The sequence below is a fragment of the Phodopus roborovskii genome, unplaced genomic scaffold (genome assembly GCF_943737965.1).
Source record: "Phodopus roborovskii unplaced genomic scaffold, PHOROB, whole genome shotgun sequence".
Classification (NCBI taxonomy): domain Eukaryota; kingdom Metazoa; phylum Chordata; class Mammalia; order Rodentia; family Cricetidae; genus Phodopus; species Phodopus roborovskii.
This window is the reverse complement of record NW_026125562.1, coordinates 4,500,542-4,527,659: the sequence shown is the minus strand read 5'-3', so window position 1 is coordinate 4,527,659 and position 27,118 is coordinate 4,500,542. Positions and strand designations below refer to the sequence as shown.

Sequence of the window (27,118 nt, the reverse complement as noted above, 5' to 3'; positions counted from 1 at the left end):
CCTTGAACTTCTGATCTCCCTGCCTCCTCCTGCACAGTTTTGATTAGAGGCATGCACCACCACTGCCAGTGTTTTGTACTGTAGATCAAACCCTGGCCTTCTATGTTCTGGGCAAGCATTCTACTCACTAAGCTACATCCCTAGGCCTATCCAGAAATTTTGATTTAAGTAACTTATTGGCACTGAATTTTTGATTTGAGTAACTTATTGACACTGAATTTCATACTCAGGCCCCAAATTCTCTGTGGGTTCTGGTTTTTTTTCCCCCCCTCAAAGTCCAAGCAGAAGATAAATGGTTCCCTACAGTGTGCCAATAACTCTAGTTTTGTTAGAGTATAGATATGAATCTGATGTTTCCCACCAATATTCCTCAGGTTCCTGTTGTAGCTGGATGCTCAGTGTTACAGAGGCAGTCAGGGAGGGGCATTTTTGCCCTTGAAAGGGTAAATAGGAATTACACTCTCCCTGTGAGTAAGAGGCCTCTCCTTGCAGCTTACCCTTCTAGTTTCTGATCTTTCCCTGTGAGTTTATAGGAAGCCAGACCATGCCTAGCCAACCCATACCTACTGCCTAGTAAGCAGCAACTCTGACCTTTCGTAGGTCATCCCTAGACACGAAAAGTAAGAGTGTAACTGAAGACATTCATTCTTTGCCTACTGATTGACACAGGGCTACAACCAACAGGAAGGGACTCTGACGCCTGGGAGGGAAGTTGGTTCAATGTGAACATAAATGCAAGTCAAGGAAGTTCTGGGTGGAGCAAGAAAGACAAAATGACGGCCTTTGATGACCAGAGAACAAAAGCCAAGAGGCTTGGCTTTGCCTTGCACCCTTGCTTCCAGAGAGAGACAGAGATATGGGGAGAGAGACAAGGACCTGCGACAACAGGAAAACAGGCTAGGAAAGGAAGCTTTCTTGCTAGGATGCCTGAAATCACATGTGAAGAGAGTAAAGGAGTCTTTTTGTTTGTTTGTTTGTTTGTTTGTTTTTGTTTAAATAAGTAGAAAAGGCAAAGTCTACAATCTTCTCTTTGGAGGTGGATAGAGACATGGAGGGAAAGAGGGAGGAAAGGAAAGGAAAATGGTTTCTTGGAGAGGGGAGGGGCATTCGGACGACTTTCAGAGCTAATCCATGCTGCAGTGTCTCTGAACGGGAACTCTTCAGGCTGGACTATTTTAATAGTGGTGTACCATGTTGGTTCTCACAACACACTATGTGAGTACGTGTGACAGACGTCTTACATAATCTAAATTCAAAATCTCAGCTTTGGTGCATGGCTGTGACCAAGGCAGGAAAATTCTTAGGGCTTCAATCTACTGTGTTGTGATTCGTTGTAAGAAAATTAAGATGTTGCCAAGTTTGCATCAGGCCTGTCCCTCATGGACCAATATATGTCACAGGCTTAGTCCCCAGATTGGAACTTAGGAAGGTGGTTGAAACTTCAGAAGGCAGATTTGGGGGCCAGTTTAAGTTACCTCAAAGGGGACTTGGGGATGCCAGTCTTTTCCTTTTTCTCTAGTACCCATACCTGGCACTGAGGTGAAGGGGTTTTCTCTGCCACAGTTCCCTCCATGATGACCCACAATGGAGCCAACTGGCAAAATTCAAAAGCTGAGCCCAAATAAACATTTTTTCTTTATGATATGATTATAGATATTCTATCATGATAATAGAAACTGATCAAGAAATAAGTCAAACATAAATGCCCTTTCATAGTACAGACACTAAATAAATGGTTGGGTTTTATTTTTTTTTTTCTCCCACATGAATTTTCAGGAAGAGGTTAAAAACATAAGCATGTTCTCTCCTGTCACTTGGTAACTGTATACCCAAACTCAAGGTAGGACAGTCCCTAGCAACACATCGGACCATGGCCATTGGCCTCTCATCATGTGAGCCCCTTAGGACAGTTACAGATTTTGCCCTTAGTAGGAGAAACTACCTCCTGGCTCCCTTGTGACACTTGATGCCATGCTCAGAATATCCTAACACAGGTGTAACCATAGCAATCATCCATGCTGTGGATCTGAGTCATAGATCCCACTGACATTGCTAGCTATGTGGACCTCACAACGGCCCTGCACACTGTTCAGAGAGCCAGAGTAGTGTCCTCCTTTAGTGTTGATGTAACAGAGTCTAAAGAGCTCAGAGAATCGCCCGTGTTCCCTGGCAGCGTTCCCTGATCATTGCTGTTCACCCACCACTGAGAGGGTCCTGCCAAGTGCACTTTGCCAGAAGCCAGCATTTGCCCTAAGAGAAAATGGGAGAGAACAGAGAAAGGGCCCCTCTGTGGGGCTGCAATCGGAACCAGCCGAACAGCTTCAAGGATGGACCTGAGTGGAGATGTGTGGATGAGGTAAAGGCCAGGTATAGATAATAAAGAAAAGACAGAGACACAGAATAAAAGTCAAGAGGGCAGATCAGTCAATACTGAAATGCCACAAGTTTCTTCCTCACCACTCTTATATACCTTAACCAAAAAGGAGAACATGGTATCATGTATACAGAACAAACAGACTTTTCTTCCTCCTTATTCTAAGGGTTCAGTAACCACACCTTAGCTTCAACTTCTTGTTCCCTAGCCTTGAGGATCAGGAGTAGCCACACCTCAGATTCAACTTCTCCTTCCCTAACCTTGAGAGTCAGGAGTAGCCACACCTCAGATCAGGTCTGTTGTTATTTAGAATAACCTTCTGTAACCACGCCTTTGACCTTTGGGTCTTATGACTCGCTGAGGACAGTTTGAACTCTCTGTCCTTGTGCCAAGATGGAGTGCAGCCATCTTTATGGGCACCAACACTCCTCCACTGTCCTAAAGGATATGAGCTCTCCTGGGGCTGAATGCATGGTCTGCACCTCTGGGGAGTGTTGATATCGGGGGAGTGTTGATATCGGTGTGCAAAGGCTGTTCTGGAGAGTAAGGAGAATGCTTGCCCCTAGGACATATACTTGAAGATTTCAGCAGCTTGGGTTCTCTCCATAGGCTGGCTGATTGACAGCCCTAGTGTGGAGCTGAGAATTCCCCTTCCAGTCCTCTAGGCCACAGCGCAGAATGGCAGGGTGAGTGTGTGTGTGTGTGTGTGTGTGTGTGTGTGTGTGTGTGTATGTGTGTAGCTATGCCATGACTGCTTTTCTGGGTATGTAATAAGACCTGACCTTCCAGGTAAAAAGTGCTCTGGAATTCACCTCTTGAACATCAGAGGCTGGACCTCATGTGAAGGTCACCTTCTGTGGGGAGTCTCTGGCTATTGACTGCTGCCACCACACATGGTCCCTTGAATGTTCTTGCTGCATCATGAATGCATGAACTCACAGTCCTTCGCTAGGACACATGCTTTTGTAGTTACATATCCTGGCTCTGACTTCCTGCCTTTTGTGAACACCATTGTGACTGCATGGAAGCCGCTGAGATATTCCAGGCTAACCTCCCCATCTCCAGATCTGCAGATTAATCACATATACAACATGTGCTTTACTATGTAAGAGCATATATGTAGTGGTTTGGGAGAATGGAATATGGGCATCCTTGGGGATCTTTCTCAGTCTAAAAGTCCTCTGTCATGAAGTTCATGTCCAGGGTCCCTTCTTGAGATCCAATAGTCCTAGGGGGAGGTTCAAGTGGAGACAGAGGCTCCCCATCCACCTGCCTGTGACTCCTTACGTGGGATGACAGAGACAAAGAGCCTCCCTCCTACAGAGTCTTCTCCAGGCATGACCCTTCTCTGTGGCTGCTGCAGGCCAAATTCAGTAGAATTCTACCTCTTGTCTCCAGCATCAATCTGTCCCAAACCATATAGGATGCAGGGCCTGAAACTAAACTTCTCCTCCCTGTAAACACCATCTCCACCACCCTGTTTCTCCATTCTCAGGGAGAGCCACTTCTACAAAGAGAAGGTAAAGATGTGGCTTTTAGAGCTAACGATGGGGAGCGGACTCCATCATAAACCAGCAGGGGAAGGAAAGAAACGCTTCAAAGCCCTGGCAAACACGGAGTTCCCCTCATGACCCAGGACTGTCGCCTGAGCCCAGTGTGAGGCTGGTTTCTATGTGGGCAGGGAACTGGTCACCAAAGCCAGAAATCCCAGATGAGAGTTACAGCCTTGAAGCCAGAACACAGGTCACAGCATACCATCTGGAGGGTCCTTGCAGCCACACAGAGACTGGTGAAGTCCAGCTGTTCCATCTAGGGAAGCCAGATGGGCCCTATTCTAACCATGGGGTGAACTGGATTTCTGGAGAAGAGAGCACACACCTTTGGATTTCTCAGAGCCCAGGCCACAGCTGCTCCTCTTCTTGTCATGAAAACCCCTGTCCCACAGCCAGGCTCTAAAGCAGACAGTAGATGGAAACCATAGCATCTGGAACGGCAACTAGGACACAGAGCCTGACAGAATTTTCTGTGATGCTCATTGGAATAAATAACTGTCTGGCAGATGGAATCTGATTTCAGAATTACCAGCTTTTCTAGGACACTGCAGCCAACTGAGAGGACAATGGGATGGAATGTTAAAAATGTAAACCCAAAGTATGGTCCCCCAACAAACCTCAGCAGGAGAGAACTTTCCAATGGCTCTCGATACCTGCCATTGTTGAGGTTTGGTGTTTCCCCAATGGACCTTTGTTTGAGGCTTGCTCCTCTGCCTGTGGGGCTAATGGGAGCTGGTGGGACCTTTAGAAAGTGCTTAGTGAGAGAGTTACGGCATGGGGTGTGTCTATGAAGGGATGGTCACCCTGCCTTTGTTTCCTGGTTTCTTTGACAAACTCCCTACCATGATATGTTGTCTCCCTGCAGAACAATACATTCACCAACAGAGACAGAGCCTGTGACAGCCTAAATTGGCCTTTCCTTCTTGTAAGTCAGTTTTCTAGAGTCGTTTGCCCTGGTGAGAAAGATGGCAGTTTCTCTAGCCCATGTTCTCACCTTCCTAGTTCAGGGGCCTCTGGCTGGCAGATGTCCTACCTAAGGACCTCTGTCCCTGAGCCCAGGCAGGCTAAGATCCCATCCATAGAGTAGTGACTGCTGGTTCAGGCTGACAGACATAATGAGGAGGAAGGCTGTCTCTTGTAGGATGCCATTACAGGCAAGCATCTCTTCTAGGATTCAGGAACTGAAAGAAAGAGGTCCAGGAGACATATGTGCAGACACCCACTGGACTCTGCAGGGATTGCCTTGCAGTCTGCCAAAGCTCTTCTTGTCCCTTTCAGATCCAAATAAATCTTCAACAGCTGGTCTAGATCTGCAGCCAAGCCGGTCCAGGGATGAGCATGCTTGTGTGGAGTCTTATGTCCAGTTCCTCTGATTCTTCAGCTAAAGGCCATTTCTGGATGGTCAAGATTCCTAATCTGCCCCCTCTCTTTTGGCTGTGCCTGGGACTTCCCAGGAGTCCCGAGGACTCAGGGAAGCATTTGGGGATTCTCTATTCTTTGCTTATTGTCCTGGTGCATAGGGAATGTGTGCCCAGACTTGTGCCTCAGGGATCTGGTATGGAGACTATGGCTGGGGTTGGGGGCCCCAGAGAAGACCTCTCTTTCAGATCTTCCCATGCACCAGTTCAGAGCTGCAGGAGGTACAGCTGATCCGGGGCACTGCCAGACACACACAGGCTTATCTGCAGAGACTCCTTGTCTCCTCTCATGGGCCTTAAGAATAGCACTCCAAGAGCACAGTTATTCTAGTCTCAATGATAAACAGAGCCCTGGGAAAGAAGGTTCTCAAGTATCATGGCCTGAACTTGGAAACCAGTGATGAAATGTCAACCTTGGAAGCTATGAGAGACTACCATAGACAGAGGAGACATGCCAGACTACCATACTGAGGAGACAGCCAGGGCCACCATAGTCTTCAAACTGCAAAGACAAATCTACCGAGAAGAAGAGAGAAACACCTCTGCCCAGCTCACTCAAGCTCAACCCTAGCACTAGCCGAAAATCCCAGTTTGGTCCCTCCAGTAAGATACTACCACTGTAACTGCTGTGAAGCAGGGCAGGCTCCCCCCACTGACCTGGAAGACCAGAGTTGCTCCTGGATCCCTTAAGACACACATAATAGACACATCCTCGCCTGGATAGCTCAGATCATCGCTCAATCCCAATGCAGCAATCCAGAAAGATCAGAGAGGGAGACCTCTAGAGAACAGAAAGAAAGGTTAACTAGAGATACACAGGGTATGGGATGGGGGGCAGGGACCTCCTTTCTTATGTATCTCCTGAAGGAACTGACACTGTGCTCTGCATGAGGTTGACCACTGCTCCCAAAGTCATTTCATCTGAGATGGGCAAGAAAGTCCCACCTATAAACAATATGCTCTTGGCTGGCATTTGAGGTCTGGACACTAGAGGGCGCTCCAGGACTAGCTCTGACTCGTCTGGCTGGAAAGTCGAGGACCAGGCTATTTATTCAACACTAAATGCTATAAGAAATTAGAAATGATTCGTCTTTCATTAGAAAGCCAAGCAATACAAGCAAAAAAAAAAAAATGGGGTGTCTATCCAGTGGTAACTTCTCTCTCCTGGTAGTGCCCTGTGTCCAACTGCCATCTTCGTATTTAGCCTACCCTTCTGGCCTCACCTTAAAGCTCAATGTTCTTAGTCTTGTTCAAAGTATCCACCCAACCCCACGGCACTGATGCCCGCATGCACTTTATGTTTGCTTGTTTTGGGGTGTTTGTTTGTCTAGTTTGCAGTGCTAGGATTTGAACCCAGGTTCTTGTGCATTCAGGGCAAGTGCTAGACAGGGCAGCTTTGCTCCTAGGCCCTCATGGATTCATCTTTTATCATCATGGTCTACAATTCTGCAAAACACACGCTTCACAACATGGAAGGGTCTTTTTGTGTGCTCACCAATGGACACAGTGTCTAGAGCAGCGTGTCACATTCTAAAATGAATAAAACAAGTGACAGTGTGGGTTAGGACTCAGCCATCGATCATTCCTGTGGTTTGGGGGAAGAGGGTTTAGATATAATAGGCACCTTCTCAGAGGAGGTGACACAAGCTGGTGTGAGGGATGAGGAGCATCCTGTGACAGAGAAGGCAAGGAACATGGGATGCCTAGGGGACAGCAGAGAAGGCAGAGGCAAGCTGTGTGGTGCTGGGTATGACCCAGGCAGATGGACAGCCCAGATGTCCCTCTTGGCATCAGTACTGCCCTCTCCCTGCGGTTGATTCAAGCTGTGGCCTCCAGAGATGACCAGAGCTGCCTGACAGGAGCCAGGATCTGTCTCCGCTGCCCTCACCTTTCCAGAGCCCCTACTTCCTGCTCTCAGTGTGAATGTCACTGCATCACACCAGTCTGGACTCTGCCATGGGGCAGTCTTTGCTATTCCTGTCTGTTCTATTCTCTCTTCTGCCACTAGGAAGAAACAAACCACACAGCTCCGGGAAAACAATCCATCATTTTGTCATAACATTTCCATTTCAAAGACTTCCTTTCCAAGCAGCTCCCCAGGCTAATGCTTCCTCTTATTAGCATGAGAATTGGCCAAAAGGTGAGTGTTGGGGAGGCAGGAAGGCTGGAGATGGGCAGGAGGCCTGAGGATTTTGCTTGTCAACCCAGGGTAGGGCATTGTGTGCGTGTGCATGTGTCTGTGTCTGTGTGTCTGTCTTTGTGTGTGGGTCTGTGTTTGCATCCTTGCATTCATTTTTCTCACACTCACTATTCATGCCATTCTGTTAAAGGTATACATTTCACAAAGGCACAGATGCTCGCAGGTATGGGCTGAGCCTCTGTATTGTGGTAGGAACTCAGCCTCACCATACAGCTAAGGATTCAGAGGACAGCCTGACTCCCCCAATATCCTGAAGCATCTCAGTCAGAGACAGATGCATAACTATGACTCAGAAATGCCACTCTAAATGGCACTGCTGAGTGACAGCCCAGGAAGCAAAGGAGTGGGTATCATCCCAGAGCAGATGATGTTTAAGCTGGTCTGAAGCATGAGGAGAGCTGAAGGTGAGAGAAGAGAAGGGCAGAGCAAAGGGGACAGAAGGGGACCAAAGCCCTGCTACTGGGTGCTGGGTGACACTACACACAACAGTCACCCAGGACCCCTGCAAACTGCTATACCACCAGCATAGGTAGTGGGAGGTGTTTGTGTGCCTGCCCAGACCTGAAGAGCATCCCCCATGCCCTGTAACACCACAGATAGATGTCTCTGTGGCCCTTCATTCATCCCTGGCAGAGCCCTCAGAGAGTTGGGCCCCGGCTCAGCACTCAGAGGACCCTGTTGTAAATAATAACTCCCTAAAGGCAACCAGCCCACCCTCACCCACTGTCCTCTCAATGCTGTCAGGACTGAACAGCAGCCTGATCAGGAGCATCCCAAAGTCAGGCAGTTTGATGTGAAATCTACTAGCTACAACAATGTGCCCAGAAGGCTGCTAGTGTAGAGAACTTTACAGGTAGAGCATCATCCTTGAGTTTGCAGAACAACCAAGGCCACAGCTTGCCATGCAGGCCATACCCTGAGAACTCCAAGATGGGGACTCCATGCCAGGCTTACCCCACCAACAGCTCATGACAGGGACACCACCAGGGCCAGGTGAGCACTATGGGGCGACACTGTTGGATCCAAGCCTTGTGTTTATGACAGTTACCACATTCAGACTTTCTCTATGGTCTTCAAATGAGATCTGAGTGTTTAAAATACAATTATTAAGGGTAAAACTCTGAAACACATAACAGGATTTTTGTAAGCTTATCCAATTACTCTTTTACTTTTTTTTTTTAAATCTGTACAAAGATTGAAAATAATGAACATGACCCAATTCTGTCTCACTCTTCACAAATAGACAGTCTAGGTCCTGTGTATGAAAAGTGAGGCTTAGAGAAGCCAGATCTTACTCATTTCCAGCAATGACCTTCCTTTCCGGCCCCCTGAGGCTCAGAGACCAGGGCCTAACCTCTGAAGGTACCACCCCTGTCCTGAAATCCTTTATAGTCTTTTATGGCCTCTGCCCCAAGTCACCCCAGACTCTCGGCTCCCCAGGAATGGAGCTAGAGCCATTCCTCCAACACCTCATCCCCATAGCCTGGTTCTGCACCCTCCCTGTTAGAGGCCAGACTTGCCCCTCTACAGACCCTCCCAGGTACCATGAAGGGTGGGTGGTATCTCCACTGCCCTGATTCCTCATCTTTTCATATTTGGTCACTTCTGAGAAAGACCCCAAGAGATGCCTCCAGATGCCCAGTCAGTAATAAAATCCTACCATCACCCCCACTGGGACAGTCAAGAAGAGCCCTACTCCCCTATTAGTTTCCTCTGAGGTATCACTACCAAGCCAGGAGCATCCAGCCCCTGAGACTCTGCCCATCTTGCGGATCCTCCTCCATTTGCCAATTGTCAAGACAAAGTGGGATGGAACTAGGTTGCCAGGGGCCTCCCCCATGTCAAGGTCTTCCAAGAGGAATCAAGTTGACTCCACAAATGAAAACAAGTCTAGTCCATCACTGTCACTGTGTGATATTGCATGACTATAAAATGCTAGCTCTAGTTGAGATAACACAAGTCTGAATTCTTATATTGCCCAGTCAAATGAAGGCAGTTCCAGCACTGAGGAGATGGCCCAGGCAATAAAGCACTTGCTTCATGAGCATGAACACCTGAGCTTGGGCTCCAGAACCCTTGTAAAGATGCTGAACGTAACAGTACACACGTGTACCCCAGCACTGGAGACAAAGGTAGGAGAATCCCTGGGGCTCCTTGGTCAGCCAGTCTGGCCTAATTGGCGATCAAGCTCCAAGGCAATGAGAAATCCTGTCTCAAAAGGATTGGACATCGTTCCTGAGGCTGACACTCAAGAGTAGTCCTCTGACTTCCACATGCACTCCTGCACACTAAATGAGAAAAAACCTTACAGCTGGATCTTATGGAGGCATTTCACCAGCTGAGGCTCCTTCCTCTGATGACTCTAGCTTGTGTCAAGTTGACACACAAAACCAGCCAATACAGATGGATGAAATAATAATCACAAGCAAAACTCTATGTAAGTTCTATGTTTTGTTTTGTTCCTTTGGTGTGTGTGTGTGTGTGTGTGTGTGTGTGTGTGTGTGTGTGTGGCATGGATGTACTCCAATAAAACTTACACACACACACACACACACACACACACACACACACACCGGGGGGAGAAGCATATGCATGAAGAGTACTTTCTAGGGAGTCCACACAGACTCCAAGCTCCAGAGATCTTCCCTAGAAGCCTGTTCTCCAAGGTGACTGAGGGTCCAATGAAACACAAACAACGGGAAAAAACCAGCAGATCTATCCCTGTTCTTGCTCTGTGATGGCCCTCTCAGGAAGAATGTGCGAGACTGAGGGTGAGGGCATTCTGTTTACTTGACACCACAGTCCTCCCTGGGAACTTGACTGCTGGCACCCGGCCTCAACTGCTAGCCTCAAAGCAGACCAACATGAATATGCCTTGAGCACTGGTGGTCAATATGTGGCCCTAAGAGAGAATAGGACACTGTTCAGGGTTCCAATCACCCAAATAAACATCATCTTATGATCCAGGACCCTTCCAAGACATTTTGTGTTTTCCATCCTTGTCTGCAACAGAAATGAAGTCCTACTCTTTGTTAGCTTGGAGATATTCTTCCCATGGCCTGAGTATTCTCTACTTAGCCTAACACCACACCTAACACACACTCCAATCCTCAGATACCCTCTTCTAGAAAGCTCTAGAGTGGGAAGAGTGGACAACACACACCTGGTCTCCTCCACCTCAGCTTGAAATAGCCATTTCCTTCATGAAATTTTTTACACACCAACCATATCCCTATCCCTCCCCAACTCATTTGACACAGCTCTGCCCACACTGTACATGGCAAAGCCTAACCCCATATTAGTGCAGAGCTACAGTGTCATTAAAAACAAGAGAAGAACTATCTTAGAAGAAATGCAGTGTTTATTGGGAGTTTTCCACTTGATCAGGCCAGTGTGGTGGTGGGGGGGGGCGGGGTTAGGGAAAACATGGTCTAGTGTAGTTATATATTCAGATAGCTTTGGCCAGCCCAACACGATTGTTGGCCCTGTCAAAAACACTGTAGAACTCCCTAATGAAAACATCCCCCAGGATCCACATCTGGGAACCAAACTTGAAGCCGCTGGAGCAGGAGCCCAGTTCCTGGAAAAGGCAACCACTGAGATGAGGTTGGACAAGAGTGTTTCTAGCCCATCAGTCAGTTACTCTCTATTGTCTCATTTCATCCTTGAAACCACCCTCCCAGGTAAGCAAAGAGGATGGGATTCATCATCCTCAACAGCTGAAGCCAGTAGGGACTAAAGAGACAGCTCAGCACTTAGCAGCACCTGCTTCTTGCAAAGGAGCAGAGTTCCCAGCACCTACCCTGGATAGCTCAAAATTGCCTGTAAGTCTACAAGTAACTGCATTCGCATACACATACACCACCACACACACACACACACACACACACACACACACACACACACTAAAAATAAAAATAATGGACTGGAGAGAGGGCTTAGGAGTTAAAACGCACTTGTTGCTTTTCCAGAGGACCCAGCACCCACACAGTGGCTCACAACCATTGGTAACTCCAATTCCAAGGGATCTGATATCCTATTCTGATCCCCATGGACACTAGGCTTGCACATGCTGCATATAAATACATGCAGGCAAAATACTCATACATAAGAAAAGAAAAAAAATGTTGTTTTATTTCTTGAGACAGGGTTTCCCTCCTAAGTGGGAGGTTAAAGGTGAAAAAAAAATCTTTAAAAATTAATTTGACCTAATCTGAAGTTATTTGGTGAGATCCTAAGGCTCTGAGTCCTGACCCCCTGTACAGTACCCCACATCTAATGCCTTACCATCACACTGAATATCCATTCCCTAATCATCATTAGTTTGGGATACTCAGGATCAAGCCATATTGAGACTAGCAGTCCCCACAACAGCCAAAATGAGTTATGGAAACCCTGGTTAGAATTCTAAGCCACCGGAAATTGGAAACTTGAACAGTGGATGGAGGTCTCTATGGATGGTTTGGGTCCAGTCTATACCCCTCCTCCAAGCCCTTGGTGGCCTTCCCATTTCCCATTTCTTTCAGCAAGAAGCTATAGTGGCCACACAAATAGGCTCAATGATAAATGCCATGGCCCATTCAGAAAGGCCTTGTACTCTGATCTGGTCCATGCCATTCATCCTTGTCAACTTCACTGACTTGCCAAAGTCCCAGGGGGAAGGAATGCTAAGAGGACCCAGGGCATGCTGTCCTGAAGCTCATACCTGGTTGGTATAGGCCAACGGTGGCAGTGGGAACTTCCTGCCATGGATCTCAAAGACAATTGTGGGCATGATACCCAACCTCCAGCAGTTGATTTTAAACTGAGAGAAGGGCAAGAGATGTCATTTATCAAGAGAGGCAATGATGGTGTAGAACTCCGTCCTCCACAGCGTGTGGCTCTCCTCAGAGGGAAACACAGACACTCTCCAGATAAGTCTGGGTCTCAAAACATGGTCCCACTGCAGGGATCAGCTTTCAACAACACAGGGACAGACCCCAGCATGGGAGAAAAAGAGGCTTGCCTCCATGTCTTCCTTCCAGGTCTAGCTAGAGTGCACAAGGATCTCGGGAAAAGAGGGAAGGGATTGACTGCTAGCAGGGCTGAGCAGAGTGGAACAAGAAGGTACCACAAAGGTCACAAAAGGCACAGCTTCTCCAAGGACCACGAACTGTGAAAGTATGGTGCTCCCACACAAAGACAGACCAAAGCTCGAAGAGACGTGTTGCCCACTTCTGAAGAATGAGCTCACCCAACATCTTCAGTGTAGAAAGGGGCTCTTGGTTTGGGGGAGGGTCTCTGGAGGTAAGGAGAGGGCCTGACCTTACCTGGCCATACTGGCCCTGCACAGCCCCAATGGCCTGCTGGATACTGAGGATGTCTCCACTAGGCCCTGCCATCAGGGCGGTACCCGTGTCTAGAACAGCAGAGCAGCCACCTTGACAAGCCACCACTTCATCATTGATTGTGATGCTAAAAGATTAAACACAGGGACTTCACAGTACCAACCTGTACCCAACCCTCTCTCCCTGGGCCCTTTCTACCCCTGCCAGGATCCTCACGGAAGGAAGGAGGTCCAGACACCCCCCTTTTTTTCTTTTGAGCCTCTTCTTGGCACCCCCAAAACTTTCCAAACTGAGAGAAAAGACTGAACTATTTGTTTCCTCTCAGTGGCTAAATTAAGGACAGCTCAAATTGCAAGTGTCCAAATAACAACAAAACAATCCTTTTGCGTGCCCTTCCCTGAGCAGACTGAGGATTAACTAGTTGCCTGGGGATCTAGTTTCAAGTTTTCTCTGCCATTTACTTGAAATATGTCTCAGATGAATCCCCCAACATTTGTATACTTGGGCTTCTCGTGAACAAAATGGGTCCCTGAGCAATCCCTTAATCAACTTAAGGATAGTCATAAAGATCAGACCAAAAGTCCATAACCTACACTGAGGACAGTACCAGCGCCCACCTCCTCCAGGCTCCATGGGAACCACTGAGGCAGCCATATAACCACTTGGCACAGTGCCTCCCAGGCAGTAGGCAGTCAGGGAGGCCAGTGCAGGGTGGATATACAACATAAGCACTTGCAAAGGATGCTGGCCTAACAGCTGGCTGACAGAATCAACCAATAAACTCAGCGCTACTGGGTGCAGTTCTCAGCCCCGTGGTCTGACTCCTGTGGCCCCACATCCACACATCAGGGGTCAGCCTCTCACAGGGGCCCATGTGAGGTTCTGCTCACCCACCTGTCCACTGTGAACTGCCAATATCCCTGCACAGTTACAGGCACCCAGTGCAGCGAGCCTACGAAGTAGGAGTGATCGATGGCCCCCAGCGTGAGCATGCTCCCCTGCTCATTCCTGGAACCAAGAAAGGCATCTCTGTGGCAGCAGACACCCTGCTGGTAAGGAATGCCCAGTCCCATCCCGAGGCAGTGAATGGAGGCCTTCCACTACCTCCCGCCCACATACAGGTCAGGGGACCACCAGGTTCTGACCTGCTGCCATAGGTCTTCCCAGAGCCCCATGAGCCACCACCCACGGCACATAGAAAGGAACCTTCAACGAGGCCCTACACTTTGGATTAAAACTGCCTCCCAGAGCCAGACCCCTTTTGCTCCCTCTGGGGTACTGTTTGCTCAGTGGACACACTCACACACTCATCTACTCACACTGCTTCACCTCCTAGATCTCGAGCCCTTCCTACCTCCGGGTTTTAGAATATAGTACCTGCTGCCTAAAACATGCTGGCTCTTTGGCCCTCTCCTGGGTAACTCCCACTCACGTTTGGTGAAGCCTGCCCTGCCTTGTCCTGTGTGCACACACACGTACACACAGGCATATAGACCCATGTCAGAGAGAACATCCATACTTTAAGGTGCCCAAATGCCCCATTTTTTTTGCAGGGGTGCCCTTCTCACAATTACTGGATTACAGTGTGAATGACTGGGTACTGACTATCCCCCTTGCAAAAATCTGTCTTCTAGCTTGTCTTGATGGCAGGTGTGTATGCCTATGTCCTGACCTAACCTTTGCATATAGAAGACCTAGTAAATATGCATGGAGTAAGTGAATGAAGGAATCTCTAAATGAATGGATGAATGAACGGATTCTTTGCCTAGGGTCCCCGCTCCTCAACTGCCCAGCCTCTTCTCCTGGGGGTGGACTCTTTGTGCAGTTCCCATAAGAGCAGGAAGGTAAAGCAGGAAGCACTGTAGCAGGCCCCCTTGGCTCCAGGTCTGCATCCCTCTTTTTCCTCCCCCAGTGGAAGGAGAAGCCTGGGCTCTATAGGGTTGAGGGACTAAAAGACGATGACAAATGATGCCTGAGATCCTGTGTCTTTGGAAGAGCATGCTAAAAGACCTCACCTAGAGATGGGAACAGGCTTTGCTTTTGTTGTTTGTTATACCAAGGACTGAACCTGAGACTCAGCGCATGCTAAACTAACCCTCTAAAACATCCCCAGCAATAGTTTGATTTTTTTTTAAAGGTATAATAAAAGTCACCTTTGTCTTAGTAAACTCTACTTGCATAAATGACCCCAGTAGGGTCTTTGGACAAAAGGTAGATGTGCCTGGAAACCAGGATAGAGATGGTTTGAATGCTGGTGGCTACCTTGACAGGTAGTGTCTCCAAGGAGCAGACATTCACCTCAGCAGTCCTTACCAGGTATAAAGTCAGGCCCTTGGTGGGTGCAGCTCCTACCTGCTCATGTAAACAGAGAACAGGTCTTGGGCAACCAGGTGCCTGTTCATCATGTTGTCAAATATGGGTACTGAATACTTGGAGGCAAGAGAAGGGTAGGACAGCCCCAGGATGCCATCAAATGGAGAGTAGATGAAGATTTCACCTGGCTCCTGCGTACTCAGACCCACAGTCTGGTGGGGAACCACAATATCGGAGATCTACAAAGAACAAGAAAAAAAATTGTCATACTAACTCCCACCAGGGAGCTTCTGCAGCCAGAGACAGAGCAGTTCCTGGATGGAGCAGCCAGCCTGGGATCACAGGCCGGGGTTAGCCGCCAGCCCTCACTGGCCTTTCTTCCCCTTTATTGATGATGCAGGGTTGTTTTCAGTTTAAGAGATTAGAGTGGGCTGGGTCCTCAGCATTTCCCGCTCGGCTCTGAAGGATTGGTCTGAGAAGAAGAGAGTGGTGAAGAGGAACAGTGTTCAATGCAGACACAGGTTTCACGTTGAGGACAAAGGCAGAGGAAGTGGGACGGTGATTGTCCCAGTGCTGCCGCCTTTGTGCCGCCCGCAGAAGCAGCTGCACCTTCCCCTTTGTGCTCCTCTCTCAGAGGCATCGTGGAAGTATCGCCACTCACAAAGCAGGTGCTGTGTGGGTCCCCATTCTGTCACCTGCTGACTGAGCTTGAACCAGTTCCTCCCTGGCCCTCGGTCTCCTATCGGATAATAGAATACTAATCCCTGAATCTCAACTCAGTGCCAAAGCTAAATAACTGAACCCGTGTTGAGCATTCACTGTCTATTTATTGAACAGTTATTGGCACCATGCTAAAGAAGATGGCTCTTGATCTTCCATCTTCCCAGAGGGTAGATGTGTCCACCAGCCTGCTCTGAGCCACTCAAAGGGCTGAAGCAGGTCCCCTGCCTCTGCTCCGCCCCATAAAATCAATCACCCTCCACGCCGGGCAGCCAATGTGAGCTTTACAATCTGAAATCAAGCCTGCGCACAGACTACAACTGCCTCATACATCTCAGTAGAGGCAGAAGGGAATCATCCCTTCTGGCCCCAGCTCCCACAACTTACCTCGTGCCCCTTAGCTCACTTGCCCCTCATGCTAGTCTCTGCCCCCTTTCCCAACTGCTCCAGCTCCTACCCAACCATGGCCTCCTGCACTTGCTCCTCTGAGTGCTGACCCCAGATCATCTCAGGCCCGGCTTCTGGAAGTATATACCACTTGGGTTCCAGGTTGCAGCCGGTCACCATGTCCACCAAATCTCCATCCTCTGATTCCCAAGTACCCTCTTCCACATGGCCCAGTTTTGTTTTCTTTTTACCCCTACTCAGCAGTGTTCAAATCCATGGGACTAGTCTATTGTGCGAAGGCTGTGCTCTCACAAGGCCACCTGAGTGTCTTTTGCTAGAAAGTATGGGTTGAGCAGGTCCGCTGCCCTCTTGTCCACCTTGTCTTCCTTAGAGCAAGCATTTGTGGTGTAAATAAACGAACGGCGCCTAAGTGCTAAGAGATAACTCAAATCTCCTTCTTTCAGCCAACACACTATTATGGAGGGTCTCTGGTGTGCCAGATGAAAGGCTTTGAGGATGGCAATGGAAAAAACAAACATTGCCCCTGCCTTGGGGAAACTTTATCCAACAGAAGAGACCAACAGTGGATTTTTTAAAGCAGCACTATAGAACAGGTGACAATGAGCCCACAGAAGGAAAATAAATCATGGTGAGGCCGTAGGCAGTGTGTGATTTTATGGGATGGTGCTGAGAAGCAAAGGCTGAGGAGAGAACAGGCCAGGGGGGAAGGGAGCTAGTGGTGACCATAGACAGAGTGAATGTGGAGTAAACTGAGTGACACAGGCCACGTCTGCCCAAGATGGAGAAATGAACACCGGGAACCGGGGGAAGCACTCAAGGGGAGCTCTGAGAACAGAAACAATAAGCAATGGAGGAAGGGAACATCACACAAATGGCTGCCAACGGGAGTCCCTCTCAGACCCCTCGCCCACTGAGCCGTCCAGTGGACAGGACCCAAGGGACCCTCATTCCCACCAAATGCACAACCCCCGGAGCCAGGGCATCTGCAGGAGGCAGCGGCAGGGAGAGCGTGGGTGGGCCCCTTGCTCCATCACTTACTGTGGCGGTGTCATAGCCCAGGAAGCCCTGCACTCTGCCAGCGCCATACTGGACAAACAGGGGCTTGCTCAGGTTCTGGAAGATGAACGACTTGGATGGGTCAAAGCGGTGATGGTTTTCTGTAACAAAGACCCAGATGAGTGGACCCTTGGCACCCTCTTGCCCTCAACATTCCCGAGCAGCGTAGAAACCCTCACTGACCTTCAAAGAGCAGGGCTGTGGTTCAGCCATTCTCTCTGTGGAAACCAAGCAATCTAGTCTCTCTACAGCATGGTCCCATCGTTTAGTCAAGAAAACACAGCCCAGCCCAGCCCCTACCCCCACCACACCCCCACTCCCAAGCCTGTGCACTTCCAAACACAAAAGAAAAGAAAACCCAGGTGTGTGGTTACATGCCCATTTTCTCTGTTATCTGAGTAACTTTAGCCAAGATCCTTCTCTTCTCTAGACCTCCATGTCCTCATGTGGGTGGCCGGAAAGGAAGGGACAAGAGGGATAGGCAGGGTGGGAAGTCACTCACGGCAGACTCTGCTGCTACAGTAGACAGAGGGCACCCAGAGTTCCGAGGAGCCTGTGTCAAACACCACTGTGAACTCCTGGGGTGGTGTCCCGATGGAGATGGTTCCGAAGTACTCACTCTAAGGACAGACAGCTTTGGGTCAGAGGTGCTGCCAGGGGTGGGGGGCACCGGGGAGGAGTTGATGCTAGGCACAGAACTCTTGTGGGTCTTGTGTTTTCTATTCAAAGACGTGGGAGGAGGAGAAAAGAAAGCCCACACTGCCCACTACACAGGGGCAGGCTCTTCATCTTCAGCCCCCTCTGCACTCCCACTCCGAGCCTTACAGCAAAGCTGAAATCAGCTCAGAAGCACATCATGGACCGGAACTAAAGTCCTGCCTGGGAAGGCGACCAGGTTGCCAAGGCAGAAAGAAGCTAGCCACAGAGGTGGGGTATCCTCTGGGAGCAGAGTCCCAGGAGCCCATCCAAGCTCCTCCCCACCTCCCCCCACCAGTGCCCTTGAGGCTGGGGTAGTACTGTGACCTAGATATAGACATGAAAGTACAGGCACAAACACACTGGTTGTTTACTGCCAAGAGTGACAGGGGAGGGGACTCCAGAAAGGAAAAGGATGGGACAGTATGCTTGCCTGGGTGGGAAGAGGACAAAAATGCAACCCATGCCTCAGAAGCTGAAAGCTGGGCACCCGCTGTTGCCAGATCCCACTAGAACATGGTTCCCTGATCCAGGGAAGCAGGCTGTATGCCTTAGGTCATTTGAACTCAGATCCATCCCAGCAGGGCTTTTGGAACCCTGAAGACTAGAGGGGCCAACTGCTGGCCCGTGGTAGAGCTACTGATGGCAGGGAGGTGGCCTCCGTGCCTCCACAATTCCTGACACAAAGAATACTCTGGCAAGGCAGGAACCTGGGGACCTAAGGACTCACGCCTGAAGAGGCCTACAGAAACACTTACATCTAGGTAGTTGGTCAGAGGTTCATTGGCCACCATTCCTGTGTTGGAGCCCAACTCATACTGGTGTCTGCTCAGAAAGTCCTCCAGCAGTCCATGCTCCTTCAGGGTGTTCCTCAGAGATGTCCCTTTGTGCAGAGGGATCCTGAGGAGGTGGAGTGGATTCACAGTAAGAGAGACTGGGCTGCATGAACTATCCCCACGCTGTTGTTCCCAGCCCAGCCTCTGGCCGACGTTCCACAGGCAATGCCAATGACTTTCCAATTTTAAAATCCCTAACCCAAAGTAAAATAATAGATTCTATGTTGATTTACAGGTCACTGTCTGGTTTCATTCAATTCAATCAATGCTCTGATGCTTCTCACTCCTTGTCTTTCCCAATGAGGTAGAGACTCGCTACATTTGTTGTATGACACATTAAATAGTAAGTCTTCTACTCACGTTTTGAAAGGCACTAAGCATGCCATCACTTACTCAGTCACCAAGTGACCACTGTGACCTTACTGTGGGCCAAAGCACAGAGGACACATATTGAAAAGAACACAGTAGGAGCCCTCTATGCAGAAAGAATGATGTCTCCTACGCTTCCAGAACTGATACCACCCTTCGCCAGCCCCTTTTCCTTTCCCTCTGATAGTGTTTTCACTAAAGCGGCTGAAAATTCTTTAGAGATTTCCTCAGAAAGAGCAGGGGACCTCTTGGCCCAGTTAAGGTTTGGGGTAATGGAGTCAACTGGAAAGGAAAAATAAATAAAATAAGACCTAAAGATGCAGAAAGGGAGGACAAGACCAGGCTATAGAAACCCACAGAGACAGCTGACCTGAACAAGGAGGAGCTAACGGACCCCCCCCCCCAGACTGATAGCTGGGAAGCCAGCATGGGACTGACTCAGGGCCCCCTGAATATGGGTCTCAGCCAGAAGGACTGAGCAGTCTAAGGGACCTCAGACAGTGGAACCAGGATGTATCCCTGGTGCACAAAAGGACTTTGGGAGCACATTCCCCATGGAGGGATACTCCCTTAACCTAGAGGCAGGAGGGAGTCCTTATTCCAAATTACTTGACAGATTTGGATGACCCCTCCTGGAAGGCATCACCCTACCTATGGAATGTGTTGGGGGGAAATGAGATGGGAGAGTGGTTGGAAGGTATGGGAGTGTGGGAGAGAGGGAGGGAGGAAGGGAGGTAGAGGGAACTGGGATCAATATGTAAAATAAGAAAAATAAATTTTTAAAAAAAAATCAATGCAAAAAAAAATAATAATAAGACCTAAAGAGGAAACCTCAGAAGAAAGAGTCCTAGACCTGGTTCTGCCATATTCCTTGGTAATCCAAAAACTGCCACAGCCCCCTCACCTTCCACCAGGAGACTCCCCAAGTCCTCTGCACTTCCTTCCACTGGGGAGCTGACAAAGCCCTCTGATCTTCACATTGGAGAGTCCACGGCCTTTATCTCAGTTTCTCTGTATACAATAGGGTTAATCCTGTCTTTCCAACACTTTTTATTCTGTATTTGACTACCTGACCATTTTGTCCCCTGTAGTAGAACTTTGTGCATACCACAGTCCCTAAATCATATATGGCCCTCCTCAAGCTGGTTAAAAGACAATTTGAGATATCAGGAGCCTCTTCTTCCAGCGGGAAGCCAGTTACAAACAGAATGTAGCCGCTACCTCAGGCACAGCCAGGAGGCCAGCTCTGCCTGGAATTCACCCCAGGGTCCTCAGCTCCAGCTCTGTCTCTCGTAGAGCTGCCCACAAACCTTGGCCCTGAGAAAACTTCCTTGTCAGGACACGCTCCCTCCCAGCGAGCCCTCACCAAAGGCACTCAGCCTCTTTGTAGGTATCCAATCCAGAATCCAGGGATCCATCTCCAAGTCAGGCCTTGACAGAACACACATGAGCACCTGGGTTGGGGGCGGGGACAGCAGGAATGCAAGCCCAGCTAGGCTGAGCACCAGCTCCCCATTACTAGCCACATGGTATTGGGCATTTCAGGAACTCTCCCTGAACAATGGTCTCATCTATAAAATCCAAGTCACCCAATCCATGGTAATATACACGATGTCCTAGCATGGAGGAGAACCTATAGATAGACCTCTCTACAGGAGCTCTTACTCCAAGTAATCTATTTTAATGAATGCATATAGCTCCCATTGTATGTCCAGCACTATTCGAAGCATTTTACAGTATTAACCCATGCAGCCTCACAACAGCCCTAAAAGATGGGCAAGATGATGACCTTAATGTTACAGCAGATGAAGAACCAAGGCACAGACTGCCCAAAGGGTGATAGAACTGAGGGACAAATGCCAGGTAGTTTGGTTCTAGAAACCATGCCTTCTTTCCCCAAGCTTCCTGTCTGGCTCCCTGTCCTCGGGACTACACTCAATGCACAAAGACATGAGTGACAGTAGTCCCTCTGGAGTCTCCCCAAGGGAACTAAAGTCTGGAAAAGCAGCCATCCACGTGTCCACAGAGGCTCCATGAGATGCCCTCCCCAGGGCCCAGTGTTCACCTGGTGACAGCATGGCTCTGAGAGATGGCAAGGACAGCCAGGAGCAGCACAAAGCACCTCATTCTGGATAACAGGCAATCACGACTCTAGCCAGTGCCCACCTTTGTACTCTTTATAGAATGGGGCTCCTTCTGGCTGGGTGCCCAGACTCCAGAGGCACCCCCCAACTTCAGACTACTCCACAAACATAGTGAGATAGCACCCAGACTACCCAAGACCCAAATTGATAAGAGCTACAAATTCTACCACTCTAAAGAGTTCAAAGTTGAAGGGAACACAGGCCTTCAAGCTGAGAAAAGTCAACACAGGCCCCTCTACACCCAATTCCCCTCTAGACAGGATCCCTGAGCTAACACAGGTAGGGCTGCTACCAGGAACATGTTTCATGTTCTGCCTTCCGCTCTATGAGCAGCCAGGACACAGACCTCCCCTCTTGTCTCCTCCCTAGGCCAGACTCCTGATTCCCATCTCTCCCAGGCCAGTTTTCCAGAAGGGGCTTAGTCTAGTCTCAAGGTGGCATCTGAGACCAAGAATGCTTGTCTAATCTGTCACCCCAGTGGAGGGAGCTCAATGTTAGAGCCCACAACAACCATACTCCACGTCCTCACAGGGAGCAATGTCTGAGAGAGAAGGCTCAATCATCCCTGGAGACACAGTGTTCAAATGAGAGGGATGCTGAGGAAGCGAGTGGCAAACACCTGCTCACTGAAAAGGTCAGAATAACTGGGGAGGACAGAGTGGGACAGCAGACGCATGCCCCACGTGAAGGAAATATGTCAGCGAAAGTGTAAGGGCCAGGGTAGGCTAAACTCCTGTAGGTTGCCCACTCAGTGGTACCTGGAGAAGCACACATGTGGGTATGTTGAGTGTCCTATTGGAGTTCAGGCCACAGAAGCCAGATATTCATGCTTTCTGGCCCACGGTAGCTTTAAGACAGAAAAGAAGCTAAAGTCTATATCCGTAAGATTGGTGAAGACAATTATGTCCCAGGCCTGTGAAATGGAAAGTCAGGATGAGGCAGGCAAACTGGAAGGTGAGAGGTTCAGGACCATGATATACAAAAGAACAAGATCTGCCCGCTCTTCATGGGGAGGGAGGCCTGGCAAGGGTGGAAAGTGGGGAGAGGGCAGGATGCAACCGATGAATGGCCAGGGTGGTGGATCTGAAATCCCATGCATCTGGCTTGTGGGGGCTGTAGGAAGGGCCCAGTAGGCCAGGCAAAGGAGACAGGAGTATTAGAACAGAAGGACAGAAGGCAGGCCTGACCCCTCCTGTGCCAATGCCCTCCTCCATGAACGTACCTCCACGAAGCCACCAGATGTGAACCCAGCAGGCTAGAACACTGCTTATTCTCGTGTTCCTGGGAAGTGGCCACAGGAACATGCAGCTGCCGTTCAGCACCTTTTACCCCAAAAGCCAGAGAGGTAAGGAGAAAATCAGTGCTGAATGGTGAAGCTTGTTTCTTGTTTTCTTCCCTCAGGATGCTGCTGTAATGAGCCAGATCCTGCATCTGGACTCTATCTCCTCTCTCTTCCATCTCTGACCATGATGTACAAGAGGAGTGAGCAGGTGAGTGAATGAGTAAAATTGCCATTGTCCTGATAAGCAGCAGAAAGAGGCTGGTGATGTCTGTGTGACATGCTGCAGATTAGAAGACAGAAGTTCAGAGAGGTCTGGAATAAGAGCTTGGCCTCATCTGAAATGTCCTGAGCAAACACCTCCACACTCCATGCATGGCAAGACCAACTCTGCTTCTAGGTCTTTCTTCCCAGTTTCCAGTCACCCCTTGAGACAGCGGGCCCAACCTGCAATACTAAGACCTTCTAAAGTTGGGTTAGCACCTTCAGAAACAATGGAGGAAGGCAGGACTGAAACTATGGCTCCATGTTGCCAATGGCCTAGCCTGACCCAGTGGCGACCCCTCAAGGACAATGACTACTGGTGTTAGGTACAACCACCTCTCCACTGGAAGGTGACCACAAAGCCAAGAATCAAAGATCCCTTAGTGCCATTTGCCTTTTATTTGTTCACACAGTTGGCAGCCATCTGAGAGCGTTCAAGTGCATGCTGGAACACTGCCCCACAGAACACAATGCTATGAGAGGTTATCTGCAGGTGCAAGCCACAATCTAGGAAAAGCTTTTAAGAAAGGCCATGATAAGAATCGAGTACTCACTACCTGGCACTGCACAAAGTCTAGACGACTTGTGTCTGGGGACTCACTCACAGAAGTGGCTGAAGCAGCTCAGGATGCAAGGGCATCCCCCTTCCTCAGCACTCAGACTCCAGCCCTGACAAAGCCGACTGAGGTCAATTTCTTAAACATCTCCTCTGTGTCTGCACTAGACACACATGGACAAAACAGCTGTCATCTCAGCCCCTAGGGAATCCACAGCCAAGTGAGCACAAGTGCATCTAATAGCGAACATTCAAAGAAAACCCCACCACGCACACACACACACACACACACACACACACACACACACACACACACACACACACACACACACAAGGCAAGGAGGCAGTGAAAGTGTGGCTTTTACAAAAGACTGTGGCCATTGTGGCCTTGAATCCAGGGTCAGCCACACAGTAATATAACTATAGGCAAATTTCCTTACCCTTCCACGTCTCAGTTTCTTCTTCTGAAGGTAGAAACAATGATACTGATAGAGTGGCATCAAGTGCTAGAATCCCTTACACCACAGAAACAAACATTTTCAACAAAACACTTGCAATCTGAATTAAGAACACATAGAGAAGACCATACACCATGGTCAAGTTGGTTTCATTCCAGGGTTGCAAGATTGGTTCAACATACATAATGAATGTAGCACAACACATGAGTAGGCTTAAAGACAGAAATCACATAATCATCTCAACAGATAGAGAAAAGGGCTTGGACGAAGATCAACATCCCTGCATGATGAAAGTCCTGAAAAACCTCAGACTATTAGGAACACATCTGAACATAATAAACCCGCATGGCAAGCCTAGCCAGTACTGTTAAGTGAAGAGGAACTGAAAGCACTTGCTCTAAAAATCAGCAAAGAAACAAGTGTGCTGGGCTGCTTTGACTAAGAACACCTGCTGTAGGCTCCTCATCATCAGGAGTGGTGCTATTTGAAAAGGATTAGAAGGATTAGGAGGTGTGGTCTTGTCGGAGGAAGTGTGTCATTAGAGGCGGGCTTTAAGATTTTCAAAAGCCCATGCCAGGACCAGTTTCTCTCTCCTTTCTCTCTGCCTGTTCCTACTGGGATTGCACTTGTGTGCCACCATGCCTGGCTTTGACTCCTCTTTCCGCGCCTTCACCAAAAGTGTGCAGCACGGTTGCTGTTGTGTGTGATCTGCTCACCCAGCTCTCAAATTAGGGACAGTGGCAACAGAACCCATTACATTACTGCAGCCTCACTCAGCAGGTGACAGTCTGGCCCAGAGACACTAGGCATGATGGGGCAGCTCGGGTGTGCACGTCGGCCGAGTGGGTGATGTGAAAGAATGTGGTGATTGATATGAGGGAAATCTGCTAGAATTCTTCCCTCCATTTCTACTACAATAATACTGTGCTTGTGTTCCAAGTTTAAAAATAAATATCAAAAATATAGTGAGTTCAATTCCCTTCTTCTTCTTCTTCTTCTCCTTTTTTTATTAAATTAATTTTTTAAAGTTCTTCACAAGTAAATACCATGCAGACCAAAATATCTGCAGGCAGGTCAGACTCTAACATCTACACAGCCATCAGATGGTAGATACCTAAATAATGGTGGATTTGGGTACATGGAGACAGAGAGACAGATCACCAGTTAGCTCCATGAAGACATTCCAGAGATTCCAGGATTTGCCGTTTTCCAAGAAATACCAGAAATGTGGATTTGGGAGCAACATGCACCTTTAAAACAAGGGTAAGCATTAACTTCTATGTTATACAGACAAAATAAGATAGGTAGGGCAAACCCCCACCCCAATAACAACCTAGGGACAAAACCTAGACTAAAGAAAAGACTTTGCCCCGCCCCAGTGCATGATGGAATCAACTAGGGGCTCTCCACGAGGGGAAAGGATGGGGGAAAGGAGGATGTGGAGAACAGGCCCAGCCTCGAGTGCAGCTCTGCAGACATGGCTGGGCCATGACACGCACCAGAGAATCTGACATTACACTGTACCTATTGTCTTGCCTGAAGATTTCTAGGAAGTCATCAGTGAAAACACTGCTCACCACCCAGATATGCTAAGTAAGGAGAGCTTCTTCCTGAGATGAATACATGTTAAAAATATCAACTATTAATTACCAGAAACATTCATTTATAATAATGCTCATTTCCTTCTCAGCTTCCTAGCTGACATCCGGCATAAGTGCTTTGAACATAAGGCTTGCTGCAGTGTGGGAATTAGAAATAGCCTCTCTTACGGTCTTCACCCGAACTAAATTGTCTGACTTCATGGGGCAGTGCACAGATTGGAGGGAGCTGCCACGAGAAATAAAATACTAGATGAGTCTATTTGGGGTAGAATCTAAAACTTTAAAGAAAAGAAGAAATCCAGACATGGTATCAAGCATCCTGTCTCAAACATCAGGGAGAAGGCAGGAACATTCCTCCTATTTTCTGCTTCTTCGCCATCGGGGTACCTCTTGGTGTGTTCATGCATGTGTGTGCTCACAGGGGTACACACTTGTGGATGTGTGTACATGTAGAGACCAGTGTCAACTTGGGGTATCTTTCTCAGTTGCTCTCTGCCTTGTTTGTTTTTAAAATATGTATTCACTTATGTGTGTGCATGTGTATGTGTGTGCACGTGTGTGTGTGCGTGTGTGTGTGTGTGTGTGTGTGTGTGTGTGCTGGTTTTCTCCCATCACCTTGTGGGATCCAAGGTGTAAACTCAAGTTGTCAGTCATGCACACAAATGCCTTACTCGCTGACCCACTGAGCCAGCCTATCTCTTTGTTTCTGAAACAGGATTTCTCACTTTTACCTGGAGCTTGCTGATTGACTCAGCTATGCTGACCAATGGCCAACTGGCCCCAAAGGCCAGCCCACTTCTGATTCCCCAGCACAGCAACCACAAGCTTGCACCATGAAACCCAGCTGTCACTTTTTCTAATGTGGGAACCGAATCCATGGCCTCCTGCTTGACTGAATGAGCTAGGCCAGCAGCTATGTTGACCCATGTCCTAACACGAGGTCCACACATGGACTGGGGCTTTACAAACAGGACAATGCAAAGCATTGTCAATTTTTTTGCTGAATTTGTTGAATTGATTTCCTCCAACTGTTGGATTGACTGGCATGCTGAGGTAAGGCTTCTATAAGGTAGCAGGTACAGAAAGAACTACCATATGGGAGTCGCAGCTAGTGAGGGGCCTGGGAATTGCAATTAAGCCCTGCTGGTAACCCCAGAATCCACCCTGTGCCGTTTGCCATAGCTGGAACCTGCTATGTTGAGGCCTGTTTAAGGAACATGAGCTCATGATAGAGTTGCTCTGCCCACAGTCTGGGAAAAGCTAGGACTGAGGTCAGAGTGCATCTCTTTCTAATCACAGCTGTTAGCAGGCTCCACTTCCAGGACCCTGTGCGTGAACTTGAACTTGGCAAGGAATGAGCACTGTCTGAACACACTGGGGTTTCTTGCTGCTAAGTTTAGATTTGGGACCTTTGAAATGCATCCAAAACGCTTTTCCATCCTTCCAAGCTCTGGTGGTTTAATGAGGGCACAAAAGCCCCAGAGGCTGGGCCCAGGAGCCAGGTGCCGACTCTTCAAGATGTCTTCATAAAGAAGAAAATTAAGTA

The 27,118-nt window shown here is 48.6% G+C and overlaps 1 protein-coding gene across 1 annotated transcript; it reads right to left on the bottom strand.

Moving 5' to 3' along the window:
* Nucleotides 1-10,993: 10,993 nt before the first annotated feature.
* Nucleotides 10,994-21,397, bottom strand: LOC127216901 (chymosin). The gene is made up of 9 exons (XM_051177783.1): nucleotides 21,336-21,397; nucleotides 18,824-18,965; nucleotides 17,872-17,989; nucleotides 17,352-17,470; nucleotides 15,225-15,424; nucleotides 13,767-13,880; nucleotides 12,855-12,999; nucleotides 12,251-12,349; nucleotides 10,994-11,125 (listed from the first exon to the last, which is right to left on the bottom strand). Exons 1-9 carry the CDS (start codon nucleotides 21,395-21,397, stop codon nucleotides 10,994-10,996), a joined length of 1,131 nt encoding a protein of 376 aa, XP_051033740.1.
* Between the last annotated feature and the right edge of the window lie 5,721 nt (nucleotides 21,398-27,118).

Excerpts from the sequence above, each read along its gene's own strand:
- LOC127216901 (XM_051177783.1), bottom strand. The coding sequence starts at position 21,397 with ATGAGGTGCTTTGTGCTGCTCCTGGCTGTCCTTGCCATCTCTCAGAGC. Across the intron at positions 13,000-13,766 it reads TGGCAGTTCACAGTGGACAG|CATCACAATCAATGATGAAG; the intron begins GTGGGTGAGCAG and ends TTAATCTTTTAG. Across the intron at positions 11,126-12,250 it reads CGTTGGCCTATACCAACCAG|GAACTGGGCTCCTGCTCCAG; the intron begins GTATGAGCTTCA and ends TGCCTTTTCCAG.